At 45.8% G+C, this 21,588-nt stretch overlaps 1 protein-coding gene across 3 annotated transcripts in view; it reads right to left on the reverse strand.

Annotated features, from left to right (window-relative positions):
• Window positions 1–21,588, reverse strand: part of RGS22 (regulator of G protein signaling 22) — a 915,000-nt gene that overhangs the window by 490,306 nt on the left and 403,106 nt on the right. For all 3 annotated transcript variants that reach the window (XM_029591789.1, XM_029591788.1, XM_029591791.1), the window contains exon 11: window positions 15,929–16,074. In XM_029591789.1, the coding sequence (XP_029447649.1) occupies window positions 15,929–16,074 (146 nt within the window). The remainder of the gene's footprint in view (window positions 1–15,928; window positions 16,075–21,588) is intronic.

The raw sequence follows: 21,588 nt of genomic DNA on the forward strand, positions 1-21,588 counted from the left end.
AGTCAAACGTAGCAGAGGTCAAGCTTGGAGATAGTTACAAGGCAGAGTCAGGCAAAGCAAAGTCAAAGTCCATGAAGTCAATCCAAAACAAGGAGCAGGGTAGGAACAAAAAGACAGGAACCAGGAACAATGAGGAATCAGGAACGCAGGGATGAGACGAATCTCTGGAAGCAACGAGCACTCGATCAACAGGGAACCGAGGAGACCTGTTGCAAAGGCAACGCTTATAGTCTGAAGCTACCACCAGCATTGAAGATTCATAATGCGTTCCACGTCTCACTATTGAAGCCATTGATCCTTAGTGAGGTCTCTACCAAGACACTTGAACCTACTCCAATAGATGCAGAAGAAGACATCAAATGCAAGGTAGATGCTATCCTTGACATAAGAAAAAGAGGCAGAGTATGGGAATACCTCCCATCATGGGAAGGTTATGGACCTGAAGATAACTCTTGGACACCTTTGGCTAATATCCTGGATAAAGAGATGCTTCAACAACTCCACAGAATGCATCTTCAGAAACCAAGACCAGGTAGGAAGCCTGGAGGGCGCCCTTTGAAGGGGGGTACTGTTGCGTCCATCGGTGCTAGATGGCTTTGCCCCGTTTGCCTCACCTTGTTCACAGCTCCTCCCGCTTACCTTGGGAACATGGCTATCGACGCTTCTGCAAGCCACCCTCTCCGGCGACTCCGGAACGGCTACGGTGCTGCCTCCCGCCATGCTTCTCCCAAGGCCCTACTAGGGTGCGCGCACGCTACCCTCATCTTTATTCCAGCATTGGCGCAAACCTCGGGGGTGTCCCTCTCTAGTGACGTCACACCATCCGGGTATATAGCCTGTACTTTGTTGCTAGCTCACTGAGTTAGCAAAGGATTGGTTTCGGCCAGTCTAAGCTACTCTGCTGCTTCCATGCTGCCGCTGGAAGCTCTCCCTCTGCCCTTCGGGGTATTGACTAACTTGGGTACCCGCTCCTCGGCGGCCCTCTGCTTTATTTCACGTGCCTTACAGAGATCAGGTACTCGCTCAAGGGCCTGCTCTCCCTGCCTCAGTGCCAGTACCATCTACTTCAGCCTGGTGGAATCGCATACCTACAGCTACCATCTAGTGAGTAATCTAACTCTCAGTCTGTCTCATCCACAGCATTGCCTTCCTTATACCAACGGGGTGAGAAGGGTCCCCTCTGCCGAGGGTCCAGAGACTGCTACCTACAGACTACCTCATTACTGCCACCTCTGGTGGTATACATCAAGCTGTTCAATCAAAGATCTATTCTGTGTTTGTGCATCCTGAGTCTAGCCCAGTACTGTGGCTCTCCACGGGGCTCCTCCCCATGGGCGTGGTCATCTGCTACAGTACCCAAGAATCACCGACACAAGCCGCCATGATCACATCACTCCAGCTCTTCAATCTTTGCACTGGCTACCCGTGGCTTACAGGATAATTTATAAATCTATGTCGCTGATACACAAAGCCATTCAAAACAGAGAAATGCACTGGTTCACAGATCAACTACAATTCAAAACGTCTTCCTGCCCAACGAGATTCCAGAATTTAGCCAAACTAAATATCCCAGCACCCAATCTGACTAAACTTTCTAGTACAAAAGAACGATCTTTCATCATTGCTGGATCAACATTATGGAACACCATGCCCTCTGAATTACGCCAGGAACTCTGTCACAAAAAATTTAAACAAAACCTTAAAACCTGGCTATTTAAAAAAGCCTACTATCAATGATCTGAATCCTCAACTACTCTTCCTAACTGCCACAATCTCTCATATATTGCTTATATTCTATTAATACAAAGTTATATACTATATTGTATTCGTTCAGTTACCATGTTATATTGTAAAGCGCAATGCTGAATTACTGTTTGAATGTAAACCGAGGTGATGTTATTCACGTACCCCGGTATAGAAAAATCTATAAATAAATAAATAATAAATACCAATAAAATAGTGCTAATACGGCACTATTTTAAATGGCCCGCATGCATAAAAAACAGAGGTTATGCGTGTGGCCGGGCCTTGTGCACGCCGCGCGCATTTTAAAAGGGGCCCGGCCGTGCACGTAACCCCTGTTATGCACATAAGAGCCGGGCCTCGCCAAAGAAGCGGGGAGGGGGAGGGGCAGTCCAGAGGGCAGAGTGGGGCAAGGCTGGAGGTGGCCTGTATAACGGCAATTGCTGCTGTGACGAGGGATTGCGCGCCGGCAACCTGCAATTTGCTTCTGCTCCTTTGGAGCAGCAAAAGGTAAATAAAAAAAATATAGGTAGTTAGGATATGGATAGGGGGCAGGTAGGAGAGGGGAAGGGAGGTTAGGGTAGGGAAGGGGAAGGGAGGTTAGGGTAGGGAGGGGGAAGGGTTAGGGTAGGGAAGGGGAAGGGAGGTTAGGGTAGGGAGTAGGGAAGTTCCCTTCCAGTCCGCTCCTTAATTGGAACGGACTGGGAGAGAACTGGGGAAGACCGTGATGCGTCGCCACGTGAATATTGCACTAGTCCACCCCCCCCCCCCCCTTGCTCTATGCACACTTTAGCAAAAACCTGTTCCTACTTTTAAAGTTATAAACCCAAGAACAGTAGTGATTTTGCACAAGAAAGGATAGGAATAAATTATATCAATTGACAATTTGAAAATTACTCCATTTCAAAAGCAAGGTGTTCAGCATAGCAATGAAAATCTAAGAGTAGATGTGGTAGAAGAATAGACAGTACCAGTACCATCTACTTCAGCCTGGTGGAATTGCATACCTACAGCTACCATCTAGTGATTAATCTAACTCTCAGTCTGTCTCATCCACAGCATTGCCTTCCTTATACCAACGGAGTGAGAAGGGAGGGTCCAGAGACTGCTACCTACAGACTACCTCACTACTGCCACCTCTGGTGGTATACATCAAGCTGTTCAATAAAAGATCTATTCTGTGTTTGTGCATCATGAGTCTAGCCCAGTACTGTGGCTCCCCACGGGGCTCCTCCCCATGGGCGTGGTCATCTGCTACAGTTCCCAAGAATCCACCCAAACACCGCTTAACCATAACACCCGGAAGCAGGCGCAAGAGGTAAAATAAAGGTCGGGGGTTAAGATAGGGCTAGGGGAAGGGAGGGTTAGGGGAAGGGGAAGGGAGGTTAGGTTAGGGGGTTAGGAAGTTCCCTCGCAGGCCACTCCAAAATCAGTAGTTACCGGGCGAACTACAGTTCCTCTACCAGCCCCCATGCGTTTCACAGGAGACTCCCTGTTGTGTAAGGGCTTCCTCAATCAATGCTGTATGCATTTCTCCTTACAACCAGCTTACTTTCCTACTGCTACTACCAAGATTATGTACATTTTGTCTCTGTTGGATGGGAAAGCCCTGGCCTGGGCTTCACCCCTTTGACAACGCAATGACCCAATCCTAAATGACTTGCCTGGGTTTCTGGCTCTCTTTAAGTCAGTTTTAGATGACCCCGCTCGCCAGTCCATTGCCGGTTCAGCACTCCTGGATCTACAACAGGGAACCAAACCACTCCTGGACTACGTGATTGAATTCAAGACCCTGTCTTCCAAACTCCTATGGGCTTCAGGTTGCCTAAGAGCTATATTTCCATGAGGACTCAATTCCCGCATAAAAGATGAACTTGCCACCCGGAAGTTACCTGACACTTTAAGCTCACTGATGGGCCTTGCTGGGCAAATTGATCACCGTATACGCGAATGCTTGGCTGAGGTAAAACCTCTGAAGAAGCATGTATCCAGTGGTATTCATTCACAGAATCTGCCGCCCACTCCGGTCCAGGCTGCACCTAGCCCTGAAGAAGAAGATGAACCTATGCAATTAGGCCGTAGTCATCTGACCGCCAAGGAAAGGTGCTTTGGTAAAAAGATAGGACTGTGCATGTATTGCCGGAAGACTGGCCATGCAGTTCAAACCTGCCCTTTCTGTCCGGGAAACACGCAGACCTAGGATCTGCTGGAGGACCCTTCCTAGGTCTAACTGCTCCTTCTCCTCCACTGACTCTTTCTGTCTCTATTGTCTCTGGGCCTCTTGAATTCACCACTCAAGCCCTGGTCGACTCGGGTGCAAGTGGGAACTTTATTTTAAAAAGATTGGTAGAACACCTACGACTTCCTACTGAACCAGTGCCCACACTGCTGCTCCTCTCGTCCATTCAAGGTGAGCCCTTGTCTGGAGAAGTTATGATCACGACACAGCCTGTTTGCCTCCGCATGGGATCCTTGCATACAGAGACCATGACGTTCCTGGTTCTCAAAAAGGCCATCCATCCCATAGTGCTTGGCATAACCTGGCTACAAGATCACTCTCCTCAATTTAATTGGTCATCTATGGAGCTATCTCAATGGGGCCCTGACTGCCATACAGATGTCTAAAAAAATAACTCCACTGCCATGTATGGCTACTACTTCTCTCCTCCTGCTCTACCACCACAGTACGCTTCCTTTCAAGAAGTATTTTCAAAGCAAGCTGCAGATGTGCTTCCACTGCAAAGACCCTTTGAATGTGCAATCAATTTAAAGCCCAATTCTGAGCCACCCAGAGGAATAGTTTATCCACTCTCACTATCAGAAACTGAGGCCATGTCGGCTTAAATCCAAGAAAACCTGCAGAAAGGGTTTATTAGACCCTCCAAATCTCCGTCCGGAGCCGGATTCTTTTTCGTCAGCAAGAAGGATGGATCCCTTCGCCCTTTCATTGACTACAGAGGTCTGAACAAGATCACCATCAAAGACCGGTATCCTTACCGTTAATTTCAGAACTATTAGATCGGCTCCAGGGGGGGGGAAGATTTTTACAAAATTGGATCTAAAAGGCGCCTACAATCTCGTTCGTATCTGTCAAGGGGATGAGTGGAAAACGGCCTTTAATACTCGCGATGGCCACTTTGAATATTTGGTAATGCCTTTTGGCCTCTGTAATGCCCCGGCCGTATTTCAAAATATGATGAGCAATAATCAACAATAAAGCAGCAAAAACCCTCTCCAATTTATATTCAATAAAGAAAAAGAAGAGGAAAAAGGATATAAATCCAATATATAACTTATGAAACAAAAATAATAAATATTAACAACTTATATAACAGCAGATGACAATATCATCAATGATTGCCTCAAGATCTCTCTCTGCAGCCTCTCGCCACTCAATGGGCCGCAAGCCGCAATCGGTCAGTGAAGCAGTTAGTTATTCATAATCATTTATTGTCATCATGCTGTAAAGTTATAACAAATTTTTATAAAGAAAATTATTTTAATAATATTTTAATTAGAAATCTCAAACACTGTGATAATACACCACTAGAAAATCTAAAAATATACTGTTTCCCACATTACAGACTACCCCAGATTCTAAAATACCCAATGTCTAATACCCAAAAGTCGAAGAAACATATACTTAGCTTAATTTAACACGGCCCAAAGGGCTCATACAGTGTAAAACACCGTCATCACATTTAAAGCTATCCTTTAAAGCTGTCTTTAATACCCAAAAGTCTTCGACTTTTGGGTATTAGACATTGGGTATTTTAGAATTTGGGGTAGTCTGTAATGTGGGAAACACAGTATATTTTTAGATTTTCTAGTGGTGTATTATCACAGTGTTTGAGATTTCTAATTAAAATATTATTAAAATAATTTTCTTTATAAAAATTTGTTATAACTTTACAGCATGATGACAATAAATGATTATGAATAACTAACTGCTTCACTGACCGATTGTGGCTTGCGGCCCACTGAGTGGCGAGAGGCTGCAGAGAGAGATCTTGAGGCAATCATTGATGATATTGTCATCTGCTGTTATATAAGTTGTTAATATTTATTATTTTTGTTTCACAAGTTATATATTGGATTTATATCCTTTTTCCTCTTCTTTTTCTTTATTGAAAATATGATGAGCGACATTTTGCATAATCTACTGTACCAGTGTGTGTCGTTTACCTAGATGACATCCTCATTTTTTCCCGTGATGTGCAAACCCACCAGACTGATGTCATTACTGTCTTACAGCGGCTTTGGGATAATCACCTGTATGCCAAGCTAGAAAAGTGTGCTTTTCATCAAGAGTCTGTTCCATTTCTTGGGTACATCGTGTCGAGTAAGGGATTTCACATGGACCCCCAGAAGACAAAAAGCATACAAGACCTGCCTCAACCCACCGGTATCAAGGCTCTATGCCGCTTCCTTGGCTTTATAAATTATTATTGCACCTTTATCAAGGACTACTCGGACTTTGACTGTTTCCCTCACCGCTATGACGAAAAAAGGGGCTAAACCTTCACACTGGTCTCCAGAGGCCATCTCTGCATTCCAAGTGCTCAAAAAGGCTTTCCTCCAGAAGCCCTGCTTATGCCACCCTGATCCTCACAAGCCATTCATTTTCGAGGTGGACGCTTCAGATGTCGACGTTGGGGGCCGTACTTAGCCAGCACAGCAATACACTCGTTCTACATCCCTGCTCGTTCTTCTCAAGGTGCTTCTCTCCAGCAGAGAGGAATTAGGGCATCGGCGATAAGGAACTGCTTGCCATCAAGCTTGTGTTCGAAGAGTGGCGTCCCTGGTTAGAAGGTGCCCAACATCAGATAACCGTGTTCACTAACCACAAGAACCTGGAATATCTTTGCCATGCTCAGAGGCTTAATCTTCACCAAGCTAGATGGTCCCTTTTTTTTAACAGGTTCAACTTCCTTCTCAAATATCGCCCTGCTGAGAAGAATGTTTGGGCAGATGCTCTCTCCCGGTCCTTTACGCCTGATGATGTTCCAGACGAACCACGTCACATCATTGACCCTGAGAAAATAATGCTGGCCGCTACCCATTCAGTTCCCACAGGTAAAATGGTGGTTCCACTGTCTCTAAGGAAGAAGCAGTTGAACTAGGCTCACGATTCTAAGTTAGTAGGCCACCCAGGACAATCCCATACCCTTGCTACCCTACAGCGTTACTATTGGTGGCCGTCTATGAGAAAAAACGTGCAAGCATACATGGAATCCTGCACCTCCTGCAGCAGGCAAAAGCCTCCGGCCGGTCGCCCCTGGGGTCTGCTCCAACTATTGCCCATTCCTGATGAACCTTGGACATATATAGAAACCGACTTCAAGGTCGATCTACCTCCTTCTAGTGGGAACAATACAATATGGGTTATTGTGGACTGGTTCTCAAAAATGGTGCACTTCATTGCTCTACTAGGACTGCCATCTGCCCCAGAACTAGCCAAACTATTTGTGCGGCATATTTTTCGTCTACATGGGATGCTGAAACACATTGTATCAGACAGAGGAGTCTAGTTCACCGCCAGGTTTTGAAGGGCACTGTGTCGAAAGTTCGATATTTCTTTGTATTTGACTTCTGCATATCACCCCCAATCTAATGGACAAACGGAGAGAATGAACAGAACCCTTAAGCAGTTCATCCGCGCCTATGCCAACTCTAGGCAGAATCATTGGGCAGAGTTATTACCCTGGACTGAGTTCGCCTTGAATTCACATCCGGCATCCACCATTTGATACTCGCCTTTTCAGATTGTGTATGGCCGTCAACCACTTCCACCACTTCCCAAACCATTGACTTGTACATCACCAGCTTCCCAAGCTACTGCTGACGAGATTCTTCAACCCTGGACTCAGACTAAGGAGCTTCTACAGAAGGCTGGGCAATGAGCAAAAAGATTCTATGATGCTCATCATCAAGCAGCTCCCCAGTTTAAGCCAGGAGATAAGGTATGGCTCAGTACCAAATATATCCGGCTCAAGCTACCTTCAATTCAATTTGCTCCGCAATACACTGGACTGTCCTCCAACGTTTGGGACCTTTGACTTACAGCTTGAGGTTGCCACCCTCAATGAAAATATACAACGCTTTCCATGTTTCACTCCTGAAACCACTTATCCTCTCAGAAGATGACATCATGTACAAGGTGAATGACATACTGGACGTCCGTAAAAGAGGAAAGCACTGGGAGTACCTCATTTCTTGGGAAGGATATGGACCGGAGGAAAACAGCTGGGAACCTGCTGCCAACATACTGGACAAAGAGATGCTACATCGCTTCCACCTTGCTCATCCTAGGAAGCCGAAACCCCCTGGGAGGGGCCCTAAGAAAGGGGGTACTGTTGTGCCCATCGGTCGCAGGTGGCTGCGACCTTAGCTGCTCACCTTCTTTCTCTATGCAGCTCCGAGTCTGGGGAGAATGGTGGCCTCCGCTTCCACACGCTAACCCTCATGGTGTGCCTGGGAAGGTGCGGGCACTCCCGGCAGCCATCTTACATCCGGGGTTACCTAAGACACGTGCGTACATGCCTGCCCCCTTCTTAAACGTGTCATGGCGGGAACCTCGGGGGCATCCCCAGCGCATAACATCATCCGCTTACCATACTTAAGCTCAGCTGACTTCTTGCAATACGAGTTAGCAAGGATTCCTGTCCTGCTATTTTCACAACTCTGGGACTTCGCCTCACTATCCTTTCTGGGTGACCTAGGTACCCGCTCCTCAGAGGCCTTGCCACACTCAGGGCTATCCGCTCCTCGGAGGGCCATTACTACCTGCATCACTTCATTCCAGTGAGTTCCTGCATCGTTCTCGGATGACCTTGCTGTTCCTCTTCCAGACATCCTCGGTGCCTGATCTTCCAGCTACTACCACATTACCAGTGTGAGTACAGTACCTGCTCTTCTACCTTCGTGGCACGGATTCTCAGGTTACCCTGCTTGTGTGCCACTACCGGATCCCTCCAGTGTTGTGCTACTATCCCACCGCCTTCCGGCCTACCCCGCGCTGCTGACCACTACCGAAGTTACCAGCAAAAGCTATGTCTAGAGAAGGTATTCACCAGACTATTCCGCGCTGCGGATAACTATCGGACTGATCAGCTTGCAGTCATACTCTCTGGAATGACTCTATTGATCCGCTCCTCTGATCACCATTGGCTGTATAATAAAGTTGTTTCCTCTGTTGTCCATCACTGCTGAGACCTTGCCTTTTGTGGCGAGCGCCCACAGGGCTCTTCCCTGTGGGCGGAGTCTTCACTCGCCATGACCCAAGGGCCCACTATTAGATCAAGACTCACAGAACGTAACCCCATTTTAAGAGATACCCAAGATTGGAAACCAGGTTAGAGAGCAGTTGAAGATGGAGTCTGGTGGTGTGAAGGTGTGTGTGTGGAGCAGGGGGAGATTTTGTGATATATGTGGGGGGAGCAGGATTTGGTGCAGTGGGGGTGGGGGTGGGGGTGGGGGAGAGGAGCAGGTATATGCATGGGAAACAGTGAGGGTATTTGCACTCTGCCCCTTCACGTTTGCTCTTCTCCAGCCTCTCTCTCCCACTGCTTTCCTGCTGCCCTCTCACTCCCCCTCACTGATCCCCTTCTGCCACTTCCCCTCATTCTCCCACTGCCCCTCTTCTCCATCACTCTCCAATTGCTCCCTCCTCCAAACCCCTCACTCTCCCACTAAACCCCCTCTTCTCAGTCTCTTACTAATGTCTTCCTTTCCCCTCCTCCACCTACTCTGGCCCTCCCGTCTCCTCTCCTCCCCATCTTATTCACCTCCCAACTTGAGCTCCGAGGTCATCTTTGTGTGGCTGATGGGACTGAGAACACTCACTAGCATTTCTTCTACCTGCCATCACTTATCTTTCTCTCCTGAGCTGGTGAGGCCAGGAAACCTGCACTAGCTCTTCTCTTACCAGTGCCACTGTGTTAAAGTTTGTATGTTTGTGGGCCCCTGGGCTGACAGGGGCAATGGAAGCACCCCCAGGGAGGAGCCTTGAGAGTCTCACCATCGGGAGGCGAGGTCTCGGCAGACGTCAGACACAGCTGTGGAAGAGAGTCTTTATTAGAGAGAGAGAGAGGCACTACCCGAGAAGCGGGCTGTGCAGGAGAAAAGCAAAAAGTCAGTGTGGTGGGGTATACCCAGAGGGAATACCTCTGTAGTAGCAATGCGGTATTAGTCTGCAGAGTGGGGTACACCGATAGGGTCTTCTTGTAGAGATGGCTTCTCACTTAGAGAAGGTATGGTAGTGGCCCGCAGTGACGAAGTATTGAAAAAGGCCTGATGTATCTGGGAGCAAAGCGAGCTGAAGGCGGTTTCAAGCGGATGAATCGGGTGCTGAGCCACACCTTGCCCCCCGGGTTCAACTGAGGAGCCACACGATGATGGGCATCGTAGAATATCTTTGCCTTTTGGCCAGCTTGTTGCAAGAGTTGCTTCGTGTGTTCCCAGAGTTGGTTCAACTCTTGTGCAGAGGCCTGTGCCACTGGATATGACACAGACAGCGGTATAGGTAGAGGTGGCAGAGGTTGGCACCCATAGTCAATTTGGAAGGGCGATGAACCAGTAGAAGCAGACTGGTGAGAGTTTAAGGCAAACTCGGCCCATGGAAGTAGATCGGACCATTCACTCTGCCTAGTGTTCACATATGCCCAGAGAAACTGCTTTAAGGTCTGATTCGTCCTCTCTGTCTGACCATTAGCCTGTGGATGGTAGGCAGATGTGAGGTCCAGAGATATGTCGAATTTCTTGCATAAAGACCTCCAGAATTTCACCGTAAATTGTACTCCTCGATCTGATAGTATGTGTCTTGGGAGTCCGTGAAGGCGAAAGACATGACGGATGAATAACTTTGCTAGTTCTGGAGCAGAGGGTAGACCAGGTAATGCCACGAAGTGAGCCATCTTCGAAAAGCGGTCCACGGTAACCCAGATAGCGTTGTTGCCACTGGATGGAGGTAAATCCACTATGAAGTCCGTGGCTATATGTGTCCACGGTTCGCTCGGAACGGGAAGTGGTTGAAGGAGCCCCCAGGGGCGGCCTGTTGGTGGCTTTTGACGGGCACAAGTAGGACATAACTTTACATCAGCTTGGGCGTCTTTTTCATAGTTGGCCACCAGTAAAATCTTTGTAGCGTGGAGAGTGTCCTAGCCTGTCCAGGGTGGCCTGCGAGTAGAGAGTCATGTGCCCATCTAAGGATCTTCCTTCTGAGTGGTCGAGGAACCACAGTCTTCCCAGCTGGCACTGTGTGTGTGGTGAAGAACACCCTTGATGGATCGATGATGTCGAGTGACACGTCTGGAACATCTTCCATGGTGAATGAACGGGAGAGTGCGTCAGCTTGGATATTTTTATTTGCTGGCCGGTACCGCAAGAGGAAATTGAATTGGGTAAAAAATAAAGACCAACGAGCTTGTCTGTGATTCAGGCATTGAGCTTGGTGCAGGTACTTGAGGTTCTTGTGGTCGGTGTAAACCGTGATTTGGTGCTGTGCTCCCTTCAAGCCAGGGGTGCCACTCCTCAAAGGCCAATTTAATCGCCAATAGTTCCTTGTCCCCTATCCTGTAATTGCACAGAGAATCATCGGGAGATAAAGGAGCATGGGTGCAAAGTGTGGTTGGCAGAGTGTTGGCTGAGGACTGCACCAACCCCAATGTGTGATGCGTCTACTTCGATGATAAAAGGTCATCGGGGATCTGGGTGGCGTGGGCACGGTTCTCGTAGGAACATCTCTTTGAGTTCTTGGAAGGCGGTCACGGCTTCGGTGGACCACTGTGAAGGGTTAGCTCCCTTTCAAGTCATAGCTGTGAGTGGAGCGGACAGAGTGGAATAGTGATTGATGAACGATCTGTAGTAATTGGTGAACCCCAGGAATCTTCGAAGGGCCTTGAGGCCAATGGATTGGGGCCAATCCCGGATGTTGTTAGGTTTTTTTTGGATCCTTCTGGAACCCTTGGCTAGAGACCACGTAGCCCAAGAAGGGAACTGACTCCTGGTGAAAGGAGCACTTCTCCAGTTTAGCATATAACTGGTTGTCCCTTAAACGTTGTAAGACGTTAGCGACGTCTAAGTGATGGCTCTGAAGGTCTTGTGAGAAACCCAAAATGTCGTCCAGATATACCACTACGCAGGTGTACAGCATATCTCGGAAGATTTCGTACATCATGTTTTGAAAAACTGCCGGGGCGTTGCTGAGGCCAAACGGCATTACTAAATATTCAAAGTGGCTGTCGCAGGTGTTAAAAGCTGTTTTCCATTCATTGCCCTGGCATATCCTAACTAAATTGTATGCTCCTCTAAGGTCCAATTTAGTAAACGTCTTGGCCCCTTGGAGCCTGTAAAAAAATTCTGATATTAAAGGCAGTGGGTAACAATCCTTTAGGGTGATCTTGTTTAGGCCATGGTAGGCTAAGTATGGCCGGAGAGAGCCGTCCTTTTTTCCCACAAAGAAGAATCCGGCCCCGGCAGGAGACTTAGAAGGTCGAATAAACCCTTTCGCCAAGTTATCTTTTATATACTCGGACATGGCGTTGGTCTTGGTCAGAGAAAGTGGGTACACCCTTCCTCTGGGAGGCTCCGGGTAGGGTAGTAAGTTTATAGTGCAGTTGAAAGAACAATGATGGGGCAGAATGTCAGCGGCTTTCTTGGAGAACCATCTTCAAAAGAGGAGTACTGCGGTGGAAGGCCTGGAAAGGAGGTTGTAGTGGTTAGACAGGGCATGGGAGAAACAACCTCCAAACACTTCCTATGGCAAGAATCACCCCAGTGAGACAACTGTAATGTGCTCCAGTTGAATTGGGGTGTGTGCACTTGCAACCAAGGCAGTCCAAGCACCACAGGGTGTATAGCTTTGTCTAGAACCAATAATGAGATGGTCTCTGTGTGCTCAGACCCGGTGCGAAGTTGGATAGGAACCGTGGATCAAGTGACTTCACCTGGTAATGGCTCGCCATGGATGGAAGACAACAGCAGAGGCGTAGGTGTCTGGACGGTGGGAATTCATAGGTGTTCCATGAGTTGTCTCATTATAAAGTTACCGCTGGCCCCAGAATCTACCAGCGCTAATGTGTGAAACTCCAGGGAGTCCAAGTTGATAGGGACAGGCAATGTTAGTGGAGGAGGTGGTGCTGTTAGGCCTAGGAGGAGTCCTCTAGCAGATCCTAGGCCTGGGAGTTTCCCGGACAGATAGGGCAGGAGGGTACCGTATTATCCAGTTGGCCACAATACAGGCAGAGGCCTGCTTTTTGTCTATGACGCTTATCTTTAGTAGATAGATGACTATGACCCATTTGCATTGGTTCATCCTCATTGGTACTGGGTATAGGAGCAGCCTGGATGGCAGGTGTTGGACGAATGTAAGGAGTACCCGATGACACTTTCTTGGCTCCTTCAGCTTCATGTGATCGCTCTCGTAGCCGATGATCAATGCGACCGGCGAGGTCGATAAGGGAGTCCAAGGCCTCAGGGACTACTCGTGCATCTAATTCATCCTTGATGCATGAACTTAATCCTTCAAGGAATAAGGCAATCAGGCATTCCAGGTACCAGTGTAATTCTGAGGAAAGAGTCTTGAACTCAATGACATACTCGGTCAGCAACCGGGTACCTTGTTGTAGGTGCAGAAGTGTGGATCCAGCGATGGTCTTGCGACCTGGGTCATCAAACACTGATTGGAATAGGGCGAGAAAGCCCAGCAGGTCGTTGAGTATCGGGTCCATCCGTTCCCAAAGGGGTGACGCCCAGGCCAAAGCCTTTCCATCCAGGAGAGACAAGATGTATGTAGTTTTGGCAGCTACATCGGGAAAACATGCAGGTCGTAAGGCAAAGTGCATGTTGCATAAGTTCAGAAAACCCCTACAGAACAAGGGGTCACCTGCAAAACGAGGTACCGACAAAGGCACTGAAGGCCGGAACAAGGACGCATGTGAAGCAGGAGTAGGCTTGACAGGCATTGAGGAAGAATCCAGCCGATTACTTAACTGATTAATGGCATTAGCAAAAGTCTCTAATACCTTTTGCTGCTCTGTAATACATTGGGCCAGGCCAGGGATGGCCTGAATCGCCGAGACCTGTGCCGGGTCCATGACTTGGCAATCTGTTAGGGTTTGTATGTTTGTGGGCCCTTGGGCCGACGGGAGCGATGGAACTACCTCCAGGGAGGAGCCCTGAGAGTCTCATCGTTGGGAGGCAAGGTCTCGGCAGACGACAGATACAGCTGTGGAATAGAGTCTTTATTAGAGAAAGAGAGAGGCACTACCCGAGGAGGGGGCTGTGCAAGAGAAAAGCACAAAGTCAGTGTGGTGGGGTATACCCAGAGGGAATACCTCCGTAGTAGCAATCTGGTAGTGGTCCGCAGAGTGGGGTACACCGATAGGGTCTTCTTCTAGAGATGGCTTGCTAGTGGCCTGCAGTGCAGGGTACACCAACGGGGTTCCTCACTTAGAGAAGGTATGGTAGTGGCCTGCAGCGCGGGGTTTGCCGGTGAGGATTCCCACAGATGAAGTTTTGGTAGAGGTCCACAGTACAAGGAGCACATAGGAGGTTCCTGTGGAGGTGAATGCGGTAGTGGCCCGCAGCGCAGGGTACACCGGAGAGTAGAAGAGATCTGAAGAGTCAAGGTACTCACAGCAAGGTGCATTCCAGAAGTAGCCCTGGGATATGGGGGTAGAACGATAGTCCAAGGCAGACGGCCCTCCGAGGAGCGGATAGCCAGAGACAAGGAAGGGCCCCCGAGGAGCGAGTACCCAGGGGGTGTCTCCCCAGAGTAAGAGCTGGAACGGAAGTCGTAGCATGAGGTGTGGAATCAGCAATGAGGGAACTCGTTGACAAGTCATCAGTGGTCAGGTTCAGTAGGCTTAAGTATCCAGGAGTGGAGATGTCATCAGAGGGGGATGCCCCTGAGATTCCCACCAAGCTGTGCTTAAGACTGACCTGTGCGCGCGCTCGCGCGCCTATGTGATCCCAAAGGCAAGATGACGGTCGGCAGCACCCACGCCATCCCGGGAATGCCAGGTGGGTCGGCGGTAGCTGGCGGAGGCAGCCACTTTCCCCAATGGAGTCAATGCGGAAAAGAAAGAGGTGAACAGAAGTGGTCGCAGACATCTGCGACTGACGGGCGTAACACACTGTTTGTTTTGAGTTTGATTTTTATTTTTTTTTAAATGATGCGGCCCAGGAAACCTCCACCAGCTCTTCTGCTCTAAGAGCCTTCATTTGGTTTCTTTTTTTTTTTAACTTGTGCTGTTAGGACTTAGTAAATCCTTACCAGCCCTTCTGCTACCAATGCCTCCATTTAGTTTTCTTTTCTATTCCTTGTGCTGATGGGGCTTGGGAAACTCCCACCAGCCCTTCAGCTGTGTGTGCTGCTGCTCCTCTTTTTCTGTTGTACTGGTGGGGCCCAAGAAACCACACCAATTTTTCCATTGCTGGCAGTGCACTGCACTAGCTGGCCTCGTGATGCAGACATTGGAGCTCCTTCCTTGTTCGCTATATCTCCTCCCACTTCTCTGATTGAGGTCATGTGCAGACATGACACAATGATCACCCAGAGCCCCTAATATTTTTATAATAATGAGCTATAAATACATAAAAATATAAAACAGCTAGAGCAGAGGTAGACAATTCCAGTCCTGAAGTGCCACAAAGAAGTCTGGTGTTCAGGATAGCCACAAATAATATGTATGAGATATATTTGCATGCCCTACCTCCGCTGTATGCAAATATATATTTCATACATATTTATTGTGGTTATCCTGAAAAACAGACCTGGTTGTGGCATTCCACAACTGCAATTGTCTACTCCTGAGCTAGAGAATGGACTTAGGGAAGGAGAGTTGAAAGGTCTGGGACAGTTAAGGATATACATCTTTTATTCCAAAACATATGAGAAATAAAGGATACCTGTGAAAAAAAGACCTAGAATTAAGAACTAAAGACGTAGTAAAAAGTAGGTAAACCAGGTAAGCTGAAAAATACTGTTTATTATGATTTTTATTATTCAACAGGTGGCCAGAGGGACACACAGCAGCAATAAAAGATCTTACTGCAAACAGCAAGTAAACAACAACACTGTTGCTTTAGATAGCTGTGATATCCATAGTTTGTAAAAGGAGCAGGGCTAACAGTGAAAGTAGTAAAAGCACATTCTGTATAATAAAAGGACAGCAGAACATACCTCTTTCCACTGCTTTCAGATTTAGAGGTTGCACTGTCTGGCTTTTTCTTCAAGTAGTCTTTATATTCCACTACACTAGCTGATAGTAAGCGAGGTGGCTGCTTATCTTTTTTATGAAATGGCGTTGGTGAACTCCTCCCAGTTTTCTAAAAGAAATGCAGAAATAATTAGTACATGCTCTCATCCTTTTTTAGTTCATGTTGACTTTTAAAAAACAGTTTTAGGATTGTCAGTATACTCTATGCTTGAAAAGATAAAGGAGAAGACTCTAGTCTTTTCTGGAGGGATGTTCAAATCTGGCTTATGTGTTGATACAGAGAGCTAACAGCATCCACCAAATCACATTGTGTATTGTCTGCTTCTAACCAGTTTATACAATTTTTATAATTGTCAAGCTTCTCTTCTCTAAAAAAAAAAAAAGTAGATTATAGTTGAATCTTTTTTATTGTTACTCTTAAAGGTGAATTTTCAAGGAGTTATACCCTCTCCCCCCCCTCCCTTTCACCACTTTCTGCCTCTTCCTCTGCCTGAATGTACTTAAATATACATAGATTGTATATTATTATTTGTACATAATACACCTAATTTTATATTGTTGGTAATTATACATAGTTTCTCCCATGAGATTAGATGGGATTCAATTGTACCATATGTTGACTCATTGCCTTGTTTATTGATATATGCTTGTTCTTTCTGAATTGATTGTAAAGCCTGTTGCTAAATTATTGTTCATTGTAAACCGATGAGATGTTTGAAACGTTCCGCGGTATATAAAAAACCTTTAAATAAAATAAATAAAAATTAACATATATACATGAAAGTAGCTTGTACTCATGCAATCACTATTTTTTAAACATTGAAAGTACTATATACTTTACATTTTGCACACACATATACATGCAAAAAAAAAGGGGCTGGTCTAGGGGCCTTCCAGTGTTGGGCCAACAGTTATGAATGTAAGTTGCAATTTTATAAAACACTTATGCACATACATTTGGCATCTTATTTGTGTAATTTTACACCTGCTACTTATCTCATGGAATTGATATCTGACCTGTTTATTGTATACTATTGGCTGGGTGAGAGGTCTGGATGAACTGGGGGATATAAGAACCAGAAGGGTCTTGATGACCTGAGGAAGGACTGGGCTAAGTGGTGTAGACATTGGAAACTGGTAATTTCAATTACATGTGCATATTTTAAAATATACTGACTTCTGCTCAATCATAGGGTTTCCTGCGAGAAAGTCCTAACTTTTTTCAGCGTAAAATGGAGGCACATATATTTTCAAAATTGGTAGGAAAAATACCTGCTTTGATTAAGAACATAAGATAAGAACATAAGAAAATGCCATACTGGGTCAGACCAAGGGTCCATCAAGCCCAGCATCCTGTTTCCAACAGTGGCCAATCCAGGCCATAAGAACCTGGCAAGTACCCAAAAACTAAGTCTATTCCATGTAACCATTGCTAATGGCAGTGGCTATTCTCTAAGTGAACTTAATAGCAGGTAATGGACTTCTCCTCCAAGAACTTATCCAATCCTTTTTTAAACACAGCTATACTAACTGCACGAACCACATTCTCTGGCAACAAATTCCAGAGTTTAATTGTGCATTGAGTAAAAAAGAACTTTCTCCGATTAGTTTTAAATGTGCCCCATGCTAACTTCATGGAGTGTCCCCTAGTCTTTCTACTATCCGAAAGAGTAAATAACCGATTCACATCTACCCGTTCTAGACCTTTCATGATTTTAAACACCTCTATCATATCCCCCCTCAGTCGTCTCTTCTCCAAGCTGAAAAGTCCTAACCTCTTTAGTCTTTCCTCATAGGGGAGTTGTTCCATTCCCCTTATCATTTTGGTAGCCCTTCTCTGTACCTTCTCCATCGCAATTATATCTTTTTTGAGATGCGGCGACCAGAATTGTACACAGTATTCAAGGTGCGGTCTCACCATGGAGCGATACAGAGGCATTATAACATTTTCCGTTTTATTTATCATTCCTTTTCTAATAATTCCCAACATTCTGTTTGCTTTTTTGACTGCCGCAGCACACTGAACCAACGATTTCAATGTGTTATCCACTATGACACCTAGATCTCTTTCTTGGGTTGTAGCACCTAATATGGAACCCAACATCGTGTAATTATAGCATGGGTTATTTTTCCCTATATGCATCACCTTGCACTTATCCACATTAAACTTCATCTGCCATTTGGATGCCCAATTTTCCAGTCTCACAAGGTCTTCCTGCAATTTATCACAATCTGCTTGTGATTTAACTACTCTGAACAATTTTGTGTCATCTGCAAATTTGATTATCTCACTCGTCGTATTTCTTTCCAGATCATTTATAAATATATTGAACAGTAAGGGTCCCAATACAGATCCCTGAGGCACTCCACTGTCCACTCCCTTCCACTGAGAAAATTTCCCATTTAATCCTACTCTCTGTTTCCTGTCTTTTAGCCAGTTTGCAATCCACGAAAGGACATCGCCACCTATCCCATGACTTTTTACTTTTCCTAGAAGCCTCTCATGAGGAACTTTGTCAAATGCCTTCTGAAAATCCAAGTATACTATATCTACCGGTTCACCTTTATCCACATGTTTATTAACTCCTTCAAAAAAGTGAAGCAGATTTGTGAGGCAAGACTTGCCCTGGGTAAAGCCATGCTGACTTTGTTCCATTAAACCATGTCTTTCTATATGTTCTGTGATTTTGATGTTTAGAACACTTTCCACTATTTTTCCTGGCACTGAAGTCAGGCTAATCGGTCTGTAGTTTCCCGGATCGCCCCTGGAGCCCTTTTTAAATATTGGGGTTACATTTGCTATCCTCCAGTCTTCAGGTACAATGGATGATTTTAATGATAAGTTACAAATTTTTACTAATAGGTCTGAAATTTCATTTTTTAGTTCCTTCAGAACTCTGGGGTGTATACCATCCGGTCCAGGTGATTTACTACTCTTCAGTTTGTCAATCAGGCCTACCACATCTTCTAGGTTCACCGTGATTTGATTCAGTCCATCTGAATCATTACCCATGAAAACCTTCTCCATTACGGGTACCTCCCCAACATCCTCTTCAGTAAACACCGAAGCAAAGAAATCATTTAATCTTTCCGCGATGGCCTTATCTTCTCTAAGTGCCCCTTTAACCCCTCGATCATCTAACGGTCCAACTGACTCCCTCACAGGCTTTCTGCTTCGGATATATTTTAAAAAGTTTTTACTGCGAGTTTTTGCCTCTACAGCCAACTTCTTTTCAAATTCTCTCTTAGCCTGTCTTATCAATGTCTTACATTTAACTTGCCAATGTTTATGCTTTATCCTATTTTCTTCTGTTGGATCCTTCTTCCAATTTTTGAATGAAGATCTTTTGGCTAAAATAGCTTCTTTCACCTCCCCTTTTAACCATGCCGGTAATCGTTTTGCCTTCTTTCCACCTATCTTAATGTGTGGAATACATCTGGACTGTGCTTCTAGAATGGTATTTTTTAACAATGACCACGCCTCTTGGACATTTTTTACTTTTGTAGCTGCTCCTTTCAGTTTTTTTCTAACAATTTTTCTCATTTTATCAAAGTTTCCCTTTGAAAGTTTAGCACGAGAGCCTTGGATTTGCACACTGTTCCTTTTCCAGTCATTAAATCAAATTTGATCATATTATGATCACTATTGCCAAGCGGCCCCACCACCGTTACCTCTCTCACCAAGTCCTGTGCTCCACTGAGAATTAGATCTAAAATTGCTCCCTCTCTCGTCGGTTCCTGAACCAATTGCTCCATAAAGCTATCATTTATTCCATCCAGGAACGTTATCTCTCTAGCGTGACCCGATGATACATTTACCCAGTCTATATTGGGGTAATTGAAGTCTCCCATTATTACTGCACTACCAATTTGGTTAGCTTCCCTAATTTCTCTTAGCATTTCACTGTCCATCTCACCATCTTGACCAGGTGGACGGTAGTATACCCCTATCACTGTAGTCTTCCCTGTGACACAAGGGATTTCTACCCATAAAGATTCAATTTTGTATTTAGTCTCATGCAGGATGTTTATCCTGTTGGACTCTATGCCATCCCGGACATAAAGCGCCACACCTCCTCCCGACTGCTCCTCTCTGTCATTGCGATATAATTTGTACCCCGGTATAGCACTGTCCCATTGGTTATCCTCTTTCCACCATGTCTCTGAGATGCCAATTAAGTCTATGTCATCATTTACATTGAAACATTCGCATTGTATGCATTCCATATATTCGCACGTAAGAATACACACATGCATATCTTGGGGGGTAGACATATTCGTATTGTATAATATACGCGTGTTCGATATGCATAAGTTACAAAATACTATTGTAAATGTCTGCGCAGTCATATACGCGCATATATGCGGCCGCATGGAGTTATCTGAAACGTATCCTCCTAGTCTCTAACTAAATAGATCCTAGATACCATTTACAAACTTTTTCTTTATAGAGCAGAAACCTCAAAATTTTTTTCATTTTTACATTATATTTGATCAAGTTTAAAATTAATCTTTATTGTATTCCTGATACCTCTTCCATTTTACATTTCTTCTCTGGGCTGCTTTGATCTGCCTTCTAAATCCCAGGGCACAGAAGATAACTGACTGCCTTTCAGATGTCACAATGCATGATGAGACTTTTGTATTGCTTCATAGTAAATAGAGATATTGTTCCAGGGCGAGTAAAAGTAAATATTTGTATCAAGAGCAGCAGCTTACAGAAGTCTTGTATTGTAGTATTCCACAAGTCTACAGACTATACTTTCTTAGCAAGCAAAAACAATGATCCATTTCCAGGATTTAAACTTTTAGTTTATTCTTCCCATGTCTGCTATTCACCTATGCTTCCTCCAGCTCACAGGAAAGTGATATCAACCTCAACAAACTATCATAGGAGTTTATAGTTTCTGTAAATTCAGATTACCAGCCTACTATTGCTATTTTTGCTACTGTTTAATTTTTTGAATCAAATAAAGTATCAGATGTATCAAACTAAGGCCTAGATTCTCTAATACCACCGGGCTCTTTGAATCGCTTGGTACTGGGGGGGGGGGCCTGCGAAAGCCGGCAGCGATCGCACTTCTGCGGTGCGATCGCTGCCGGCTTTCGCACCCAATAGCGCCATCATAAAAGGTTGTGCTAATGGGCGCGAAATTGGCAGCAAAAAGGGTTCTTGCCTTTTTGCTGTCCGCGATGTCTTCGCAGCATCCGCCCTGGAGCCACCCCGACTCCTCCTGTTCTGGTCTTAACGCCACCCCGACTCAGCCCCCATTTAGTGATCGCATGCAAAAAGTCCCTTTTTGCGTGCGATTGCTTTGGAAAATGACCCCCTAAGTGGCTCATTTACTAAGCATTTTTCTCCTTAGACACAGAATGGGAGAAAAGTCTTAGTAAATGTTGCGTCCGTCGGTCGCAGATGGCTGCGACCGCTCTGCCTCACCTCTCTTCTACCCTTTTCCTCCTCCCTTGGAAGGATGGCTGTCTCCGCTGCTGTCTGCCGAAACCCTCGGCATCTCCGAGCCAGCATGGATGTGCCCGTCCACCATGCTTCTTCCTGAGGTCTTCTAGGGCACGTGCGCGCACACTGCCTATGTTTTTGAATACGTCATGGTGGGAACCTCGG

This window comes from Rhinatrema bivittatum, chromosome 2 (assembly GCF_901001135.1).
Source record: "Rhinatrema bivittatum chromosome 2, aRhiBiv1.1, whole genome shotgun sequence".
NCBI classification, from domain to species: domain Eukaryota; kingdom Metazoa; phylum Chordata; class Amphibia; order Gymnophiona; family Rhinatrematidae; genus Rhinatrema; species Rhinatrema bivittatum.